The sequence below is a fragment of the Orbicella faveolata genome, unplaced genomic scaffold, assembly GCF_042242905.1.
Source record: "Orbicella faveolata isolate gen_17 unplaced genomic scaffold, um_ofav_v1 contig_3, whole genome shotgun sequence".
In the NCBI taxonomy this organism is placed as follows: Eukaryota; Metazoa; Cnidaria; class Anthozoa; order Scleractinia; family Merulinidae; genus Orbicella; species Orbicella faveolata.
The window spans coordinates 2,865,381-2,876,179 of NW_028301558.1; the positions used below are offsets into that span (position 1 = coordinate 2,865,381).

At 47.9% G+C, this 10,799-nt stretch overlaps 1 protein-coding gene and 1 pseudogene across 1 annotated transcript; both read left to right on the top strand.

The window, feature by feature from the left end:
* Positions 1 to 7,967: 7,967 nt before the first annotated feature.
* Positions 7,968 to 8,856, top strand: LOC149106068 (uncharacterized; annotated as a pseudogene).
* Positions 8,857 to 9,663: 807 nt separating this feature from the next.
* Positions 9,664 to 10,323, top strand: LOC149106069 (uncharacterized). Its single transcript, XM_089298857.1, has one exon. It carries the CDS (start codon positions 9,664 to 9,666, stop codon positions 10,321 to 10,323), a length of 660 nt encoding a protein of 219 aa, XP_089154983.1.
* The last annotated feature ends 476 nt before the right edge of the window (positions 10,324 to 10,799 follow it).

A 10,799-nucleotide genomic window follows, 5' to 3' on the forward strand; every position in this document is an offset into this window, starting at 1 on the left:
AGGGGTGCGTAGCGCGTAAAAGATCAGGGTTGTGCGCGTGCGCTAAAAAGGTCTCAATTGACACAATTTAAATGTGAATAAATGTTTTTTAATTATAAAGTAACAAATGTTTTTTACATTTGAGAAACGTCGGATCTAATGTGAATAAATTTTGTTTATTATAAAGTAACAAATGTCTTTACATTTGAGAAACGTCGGATCATTGTCCGTGGATCAGGTGGGCTTCGGCGATTCCTCGGGGTGGTTCGTCGATCCATTGAAAAAACTTGCAGGTGCGCTTGGGGCACTTGAGATAGAGTCGGCCTGGGTTATTGACCGAGTACGACGTGGCCAATACCAGGGACTTGTTGCACAGACAACGGAAACGGGCTGGGTCTATTTTCTTGTAGCAGGGGTGGGTCTGTTCGGCAACGCGTTGCAAGTAGGCGCTCACTTCACTGGTTCCGCAGGTCACATAACACTTGGTGAAGAATCTGGAAGAGGGACACCGGTAATACTCCCAGGTACTACCGTCGGGGGTTTGCACACTCCCGAATTGCATGGATGCCCAACAACGCGGGCAGGTGTGATCTTGTTTTTTCAGTTGGTCCAAGAACTGATCGGGGTTAAACTCCTCCAACACTTGCACTTCGGTGAATTCCCCTTTGCCGTCCACTTCTGGTGGCACTTCTACGAGGTTGTCTTTCTTGAACTTGTCGAGTCCTACTAATGACATGAGTCCGCCTTGAATGGTGGGTGGATGTGAGTCTATGAGCAAAATGAAAAAAGAGTTAGTATCCCAGTCGAGTGTTTTCTCGTAGCAGTCTTTCCAGGATGTGCGTAGTTTTTCGCGCAATTTTGGGAGTCGGTCTTTGTCTTCGCCAGTAATGGTTACGTTTCATTTCACTTTTGTCGTTTCTTTGAGAAGGCACTCCATGGTTCGGAGAAGCCTTTGAGAGGTACTGAGGTCCAACGCACGGAGTCGGGCGTGATCTCTTTGAGGAGTACACGAGAACGTGTTTTGAAGAGCCATCGGTCTAACGTATATTGTAGTTTACCTATTTCTCTCTTGGGGATATCCAGTTTCAGTTTCTTGCGAGCGGCTTTGTCTTTGGTGGCTTTTTTCTTGTCGGGATACTTGGCGGCGGAATAAGCTCCGTAGTCGATGTGACTGTCTGGTCCGAATTTACCGGACGGATCAGTCGGGTCGATATGGGGTACCTATTTGGGTTCACCGAGGGAAGTCATGACACCTACGAGTGTTTACATGAAATAATGTGTGTGATTTGAAATTGCGTGGATCAATTATATTGCGTCGTTCGAGGACCAATCAGAGACATGTAATACTCTGGCTCCTGATTGGTTGTGAAAAAATAACTCGTGGTCAGTAAAAGTGGAGATTGCGGCTCGGCTATAAAAGGCGCGCGCGCGTACGCTGCATTCTTCACTTGTGCAGTGATGACTCGTCAACCCAGAGTTTTGAATGAGACAGACGTGAAAGAGATTATTGAAGATCTGAGAAAAGAATTGAACCTATGTTCTGAGCGCTTGGATCGAGGAGGAAAGACGTTTAACGATTACATAGTGTTTTGGTCAAAATGACTTACTACAGCAACTCTAACCAGATTCGGGAACTAGTGATGCAGATTGTGGAAGAGAAGGTGAAACCCTTGAACGCTCTCGAGACTATGTCAGACGTGACAGTGTACATTTTTGACAATCTCTTTGAACCGTTAGGGAGATTACCCGAGGGTACATGGCATTTCGATACGTTGATGAGGCGTCGCCCGGACTGGGGTGGTACGATTCTGGAGTTGATGAAGAAGAATGAACAAGTGTATCTGTTTTGTGGTGAGTGGTGTCGTGTGCTGTATAGACCACGGCTGAACGATTTTCGCTTTGTTCGTAGTCGGGAACCCGTCATGGATGCGGATCGTACCTGTTTGATTGCCACCCAAAACATCACGTACATGATGCGTGAAGCCGTCCGTGATCTATGTGAACCCTTGCGGTTCGGCAGGGCCCTGGCACGACGGGTGATGGAGGCAGACGAGAGTCCCAGAGTGAAGTCTTTGCTGACCTTCACACGAGCGATTATAAGGAGATCTGTCTTAAGCTGGAAGAGTTGATGAATGATGTCATGCGTCAACGTGATATGTGGAAGGAGCGGTTTTTCTTTTATGCCAGAGATGCGTCGAGCATTTTATGTGAACGGAGACGAAGAGGAAGCCCTGAAATGGAGACCCGGTAAAGGGGAATGTTGTTGGAGAAATTGTAAACATTTTTCCTGGGAGTCCTTCGAGGACGAATATGATGAAGAGTATTTGAAAGATGTTAAGAACATGGAAATAACGGACGACACGTCCGATTACGAAGTGTATACTCAGTAGGTCTTTCGCCAATCAGACACGATGTTTGTACCTATATAAGAAGTTGAAATAAAAATGTGTTGAGTCATTAATCATGTCTCATGCATTGAGTTGGTTGTTGTCGACAGTGTGTGTGAACATGGCCGATCGGTGGAGTTGGTACACGCTGTGTTCCAAGTGCGAGAGAGTTTATGCGAGATACGGCGATGGTAGTCCCATTCCCGATCATTTCAGCGATTCACCCCTGGAGGTGTTGGACGAGACCAATGTCGAGGTCAACGTGATGTGTTTTGTCGTTTATATCTTGTGGTTGAAACAGCAACCCGATTCATTTAAGAAGTATCTCGACGTCCTGGAGCAACGTTGTGAGTTGTGGAGAGAGTGCGTTTACAAACTTTGGCGATTATGAAGAAGAATTCTAAGAAGAAAAAAAAGCTTTCGACCGGGACGTTATTGGCGCGGTATCGGGATCCTTTGAAACCCGGTAGTCTGGGTGGACTGACGCGATTTGCTAAGGCCAATAAGATTTCCGTCCGATGAGCTCGCGAGGTCTTGCAACGCGATTTGGGGTACACGTTGCACAAACCCAGGCGTCATCGGTTTCCCACGGCACCCGTGATGGTGTTCGGAATCGACGAGCAATGGACGGCCGATTTGATCGATGTGGTCAATATCGCCAAGTACAATCGAGGGTATCGTTATCTCCTGACGGTGGTGGATGTGTTTTCCAAGCACGCCTGGGTCCAACCTGTGAAAAACAAGACGGGAAAAGCGGTGACGGAGGCGATGGCCAAGATCTTGAAAGGCGGGAGAAAACCCATCAATCTTCAGACGGACGACGGGAAGGAATTCTACAACAAGACGTTTCAAGTTTTGATGAAACAGAAGGGTATTCATCATTTTTCGACCAGTGGGGATACGAAAGCCAGTGTGGTGGAACGGTTCAATCGGACCTTGAAACAACGTTTGTACCGGTACTTTACCGTGCAGAATACGTTGAACTTTGTTCCCGTGTTGCAAGATCTGGTCAAAGGGTACAACCGATCGTATCATCGTAGTATCAAGATGGCTCCCGATCAAGTGACCTCGGCCAACAGCCAAGACGTGTGGGAGACTCTTAACGGTAAAAAGGGCAAATTCTAGAAACCTCAACTCAAAGTCGGGGATCGCGTGTGACTGAACAAGAAGTTCAGGCAGTTCAAGAAAGGGTATCTACCCGGGTGGACCGAGGAGGTGTTTGTGGTGCGAGGGGTGCGTTCGGGCAAGGTTCCCACCTACAAGGTGGAAGAATGGGATGGTACGGCGGTAGAGGGAACGTTTTACGCGGAAGATTTGCAGAAAGTGACCGTGGAAGACGACGATCTGTTCCGTATCGACAAGATCGTCAAACGGAAAGGGGATAAAGTCTTGGTACGTTGGAAAGGTTGACCAGTCAAGTACGACAGTTGGTTGGAGAAAAAGGACGTGTTGAAAAAGACAAAATGAAAGAGTTTTACGTGCAGTTCATGAGCAATGCCAGCACGGGGGAGTTCCCCGACAACCAAGCCAACAGTTTCAAGAATCGTCTACCTTATCCCCTCTCGTTCGACGACAAGGAGTGGAAAGTGGGTTGGCTAGCATTTCTTACCCGATCCCTCTGCACGACCGCATCAAGCACTCACTCATCGAACGCACAACTTTGACGATGACGATATGTTGTGTCATTTTGAGTGGACCATTGAGACGTTTATCAGGACATCCGATGGTTTGTGGGTCCCGTCGCGTTACCGTGTGTCATTTGAGGTCACCGGGAAGGAACTCCACCAAGACAGATACAAAGTGACGAGTGGTAAATCTCTCATGCAATACATCGTCAATCGTTTGCATGATCGCTTGACCCGGTACATGGATCACGAAGGTGAAAGTCTACGAGCTCTGGACGGAAACAAATACTACCCCGTGTTCAAATGGGATGGGAATGATTTGATTCTGGATAACACCGACACGTTCCTCGATAAATCCGGAGACAGACGGCGTCCCTAAGTGTTTTTTGGTCCTAAACTGGTCAAGACGATGGGCTGGATTAACGAGGAATCGTATCACTCTGTTCACATGACTACTAATATGGTGAAAATGTTCCAAAACGACCTGGTGCCCGGGGGTTTCAAGAAAGATTGGACCAACGATGACACCTCTCGCACCAATAATTTTTGGAATTTGACGAACGACAGGGTGTTACAACTCAGTTCCTATTGCAACTGGCGCTTCAGTTATCTGGACGAGGAATACGCCAAGGTCTACCAGGGCGGTAGCGTCACTCCAGACATTCCTCCTCGTAGTCCCATGTACCTGTATTCGAATGTAGGACGTAGCACGATCACGGGGAATCGAGTGACGAACCTATTGAGAGAAGTGCCTCACGACCCTACCAAGATGACGTTCGATCCTTCTCAGATTCAATATAAACCTGTGCGCAGCAATCTTCTGGATATAGTGGAAACGCAATTGGCCGAGAACGATGGAAAACTGGTGGACTTTGCCCCTGGGGTGACGTCTGTGACGTTACACTTTAACGATGAATGAGAGTGTTAGAGACTTTTACGTACAACTGATGAGCAATGCCAGCACGTCGGAGTTCCCCGATAACAAGGCCAACAGTTTCAAGAATCGTTTACTGTACCCGTTACAGTTGAGAGAATCGGGATGGAAAGTGGGTATAAGCGACATCTCTTTTCCGTCTGCTCTCCGAAAACTGGATTTGAAAGATTCTCTTCTGTTTCGAATGGGTTGGATCGAGTTGATAGACACAAAAATCAACCTCCACTCAGAAGAAATGGTCGAGATCAAAGAAAGGGATTTGAAATTCACGCCGAGGACTGGTACCGAGTTCATGAACATGATACGAGATCGATACATGTGGTCTTTGAGGGATGAAACGGTGTACGACTTGCAAATGTTCAAGAAAAAGAGCAAATCCGACGATCCCACCGAAATGCTGTACACGATCATGCATCGTGCCGAAAACAGACAATGCGTCATCGACAACTCGAGAACGTGCACCACCATCCAGATCAATGGTAAGGCTAGGTATCCCGAGATGTCTATCGGCATCGAGTTGGCTAAGAAGATGAAATGGATCAACATGGGAAAGTTGCAAAACGGACGACCTGGTTACGTCTTGGGACCCAATTTGAGAAAAGAATTTCCCGTGGAAGTCGTACCCACTGCCTTCGACCTGATGAGACCTGTGAATGATGGGGACGAGATTTTGTACAAGATCGGCCCAGACGCATAGCATCTGAGTGCTTTCATCAATTGGGTTTTCATGGACCTGGATCGTAGTTACGAAGAAGCGTTTTGTCACAATCGTCGTTCTTTGTTCGTGTATTCGAATGTGGGACAGAGTATGGTGACGGGAAATCAAGTCACGGATCTGTTGAGACAGGTTCATTACGATCCGGATGTGGTCAACGTTCAACCCAGACACGTCCTATATCTACCGGTGCGCACCACCACAGTGGACATTGTAGAGACACAAGTGTCGGAGAACGACGGAAAACTGGTGAACTTTGCTTCGGGTGTGACCACCATCACGTTACATTTCGTAAGAAAAGATGAGTGATTTTTATGTGAGCTTACCCGGTCACAGCAACAAGAGCGAATTTCCGGAGAACACGGCGAACCATTTCAAGATCAGGAGGGACAAGGATGGAAAGTGGGAATGAGTAGCATCTCTCTACCCGACGCCCAAGTCTCGATTCCTTCCTTTACGAATGAAAAGACGGATAAGAAAGTCACCTTGGCCTATTACGCATGGGGACGTATTGAACATCAGACTTCAGACGATTATACGTTTGGAGAAGCTTACTTTGACACTGATGACCTCAAAGATGTGTTCCACAACGCGACCGGTGTTGGATTCATGAAATCCATGATCGCCTATTTCGAGCGACAACGCATGTACAAAAATTCCGGTCCCAAATTTGGAGCGGAATACGTCACCGGTGGTAAAAGAACCTACGTCAAGTTCAAGTGGGAAGGTGAAGAACTGGTCACTGACAACAAAGACATTATACAAATTTCTTTCTCCGACATTCCGGCTTTACATTTCAACTTTAACTTAGCTGTGAAAATGGACTGGCTCAAACAAAATGAAACGACCAAGGTATACGAACTGGGACCTAACATACAGACGGAATTTTTTGACGATAAAATTCCCAACAAGGGTGTCGTCGATGACTTACATGACAAGGACGGAAATCCTGTTTTTTGGACAGTCAGCGAGTATGGATATTTAAAACTCAGCATCTATTGCAATTGGCGTTTTCTGAACCTGAACAAGGCTTTTGAAGCAGTGGTGGGGAGTAGTTCGCGTTCCTTGTTCGTCTACTCCGACGTGGGAGGAAGTAGTGTGGTGGGGAATCAAGTCACGGATTTACTGAGAGAAGTCAACTTGATTCGAAGAGGAGCTGGTGTTCAGTACTTCGAACCTCTTCACATTCAATATATTCAAGTACGCAAAGAAGTCCTAGACATTATAGAAGTGCAAGTGGCAGAGACAACTGGTGAACTGGTGAAATTTGGACCTGGCAATACGATCGTGACCTTACACTTTAAGAAATGATCGGAGGAGCCCTAGTACGATTTCAACCCAACAAACCTAAGCAGTCTGGAGACGGATTCGGGCAGACCTGGACAAACATCAAGACCCAAGGTCCCACTATTCTCAGAGACGTTCTGACCGAGACGACCATGGAGGGTCTGAAAGGTTTAAATGCGGGTGGCAAAGGAGGAAAGCCCAATTGGAAAGGTGGACTGGCCGGGGTCAAGCGAGGAGCGACACGAGCCGTCAAACGTAAAGCGACGCAAGAGATCAAACGAGCGTTGGCCAAAAAAGTGAGGAGAGACCTGTTTGGACTATGATTCCCATCTACTCGCGCCGCGTGAGGCGGATCCCTGGACGACGCACGTATAAAGGTGGTACGATATTCCCCACCCGATCACAACTTCCTGACTATCGTTGGGTACAGTCTGCACTGAGAAGGAAACGACGCCGTAGACGATGACGGACATAGTGGCTCATGCCCGGTCGGCGGGGGTACGAAAACCTCCGCCTGGACATGTTCAATGTCCCTCCCACAGATCTCATCATGTCGTCTCGACGTGTGGTGAGAATCAACCCGTTCAATACGGGGATCCACCCCGTGACCTTCCAAGTCGATCGGCAAGAAGACTTTATCGACTTGAACGAAAGTTTCTTCGAAGTGGAATGGACCGTTAAGAAAGGTGACGCCAACAATCTGGCGCAAGTGGATACCGTCGGACTCGCCAACAGTGTGGCACACAGCCTCTTCAAACAGATCAATGTGAGATTGAATGGCACTCTCATCAGCCCCCAGACCGATACTTACCACTACAAAGCCTACATCGAGACGCTGTTGAACCACGACAGAGACGACGGTGAAACGATTCTGACACCCAACGGTTGGTACAACTGTCTCGGTGTACCCAGTCGTGGAGAAGCAGATGTAATGACAGTCAATATGTTGGATACGACCAACGACGATTACAAAGCTCTGCCTCAAGATGTCAAGAATATGGCCCTGGGTCGAGTCCAGTTTCTAGGTGGAAAAGCAGTGACTTTAAGGTTCAAACCTTACCTGGAAGTGTTTCATCTCAGCAAGTTACTGGTACCTGGCGTACAGATCGGAATCGATATGTACTTCAATGCCCCACAGATGAGGACCATCCAATGGGCCGGTGCCGATACTCTCAGACTGACTGAAGCCGACGTGAAAGTGAGATTGTTCCTGTCCCAAGTGAGAGTGACTCCCTCGATGTACCGAGAAATCATGTCCGACATGCAAGGTGGAAAAGTGGTCACTTACCCCACGGTGAGAGGTGAAATTCGCACCTATTCTCACGCCACTGACAATCTCCACTTTGAGTGCAGCAATCCTTTCCACAACAAGCTGCCTAATCGGTTGGTGGTGGTGTTGATGAAACAAACAGCCTTCAATGGAACTGTGACGGTCAATCGTTCACTTTTGGAAGATTCAATATCTCTTCCATCAAACAATTGGTGCGAGGTGAAGAGTACCCCTACGAGATATTGGAGCTCCAACACGATGGGGACAGTAAAGATCAGAGAGGCTACTACAGATTCCTCCAAGCCTCAGGAGCTTTGTTTCGGGGAAAAGGGAACATGGTCAGAAAAGAGGACTGGGGGCACGGCAAGAGATGCAACGTGTTTGTATTTGATAACACGGCCAATGGATGTTTGGACAGTCCAGTGTTGAACCCCAAGCAGGAAGGTGAGCTGCGTCTGGTGATCGATTTTGGAGCTAATCCAGGAGCAAACCTGACCATCTTGTTGTACGGCGAATTCGAGAACTTGTTGGAGATCAACGAGAACCGAGTCGTCGTCTACGACGTTTACCAGTGAACACAATGGAGAAAGTAGCCCTGAATAATCTACAATTGGATCATTTGGCCCGAGCGCATCCGACACTCTGTCGCGTCTTTTACGGAACGGTACCCTGCGATCGGCTTCCCAAGACACTGCCTCGGGAAGGACCAACCGCATACATCGTGAACACGGACCCTCCCGATAAACCTGGCATGCATTGGATCGCTTTGTGGGCCGATAAGGACAAGGGTGAGATCCTGGACAGTTACGGTCTCCCGTTGGAGGTGTACGGAACCGTCGAACCGCTCCGAGAATGGTTGGACCGTCATTTCAAGTACCAGATTTTCAACGGCCAGAGTTTGCAGTCACTCTTCAGTCAAAGTTGCGGCGACTACGCCTTGATGTTCCTGATCGACCGAGCCGAAGGTCGTGACATGAACGCCTTTTTGAATCGTTTTAAGAGAAACGACTTTGTAGAGAACGATCATAGAGTAGGACAAATGTTAAAACGTTTGGTTGTGGACGAGTTGATCTGGCGCAAGATTTGTAAAACCCCGTGTCACCAGGACACGCGAGGTTCCTCTAGAGGAGTGCGTCGTTTGTTAAAGCAAGCTGGTTTGAATAAAAAAGTGTTCAGTTGAAAAAAAGATTTTGCGTGGTGAAGTCCGATGGTTCCCTCGATTCCTCAAACTGTGTCGAGACAAGTATCTCGACTTGTCCTCGAATCATCCCCATCGTAGGGTAATGGAACACATTGCGGATTGCGACAGTTATCGGCGAGTCCGATTCATACTTGAACAGGAAAAGGATATAGCCTATCCGACTTTACTTCGACACGACCTTTTCTACCTGCGACTGCGAGCCAGAATGCAAACAGACGCTTACCGATAAGTACTTCCGACATCACTTTGCGTGTTAGTCTGAAACATGGAACGACGCAAAGCCTTTCGATTTCACACTCCGTCGAGTCTGTTGATAGCGGGTCCGTCGGGCTGCGGCAAGACGGTGTTTACCACCAAACTTCTCTTGGAGAACGGCGACTCTTTCCAAGAACCCCCGAAGAGTATTCATTACTGTTACGGATCGTGGCAAGATGGCTTCGACGAGCTCAAGAAGGGAGGGGTCAAGTTTCACGAAGGCATCCCGGACAGCGAACAGCTACCCCGATGGTTCCCACGAGGGGGTGTCCTGGTCCTGGACGACCTGATGGACGAGGGCGGTAACGACAAGCGCGTGTTAGATCTCTTCACCAAACATTCTCATCATCGGAACATCACGGTGATTTACTTGTGTCAGGATCTATTCCCCAACGGAAAATTCGCCAAGACCATTTCCCGCAACGCCCATTACATCGTGGCCTTCAAGAACCCTCGGGATCAATTGGGTATACGAAATCTATTACTGCAATCGTTTCCCACGCGATGGCCGGAGGTGTTGGACACGTTTCGAAAGGTCACCGATCGCCCTTACGGTTACATGCTATTGGATCTTCATCCAGCCAGTCTAGACGATCAACGAGTCCCCGGCCGTGTGTTAAAAGACGAAGGATTCGTAGGATGCCATCAGTTCGCGCTACCACCATGTTGAGGAGTGAAGCCGAGTGGTTCCCTAGGTTTATTCTCCGTTACATAGCCATGCTACGTCGCATGTATTCCTTTCAAGAGGATTACGAGACGGTGAAACAAATCTGTCTCTGTTCGAGTTATCGTCAAGTGCGGTCCATCGTAAAAGCCTATAACGACGAGGATTTCGAGAATTTGATTCATACCCAAGAGGTGTTGGCCAAGAGAGCAGCATGTTGAGGAGCGAGTCGTCTTGGTTTCCGTTGTTCATTCGCCTATGTGAAAATTTATTACGTGATGAATCCCGATGAAATGGACTACGAGCCGATGAAACGTGTTACACAATGTGTGAGTCATCGTCAAGTACGATCCATCGTGAAAGCATATAACGGTGAAGGTTTCGAGAGTTTGGTTCATACCCAAGATGTGCTGGCCAAGAAGAAAGTAGCAAGAGAGAATAAGAAGCAAGAGATGGCATCAGGCGATGAATATAGAGCTCTG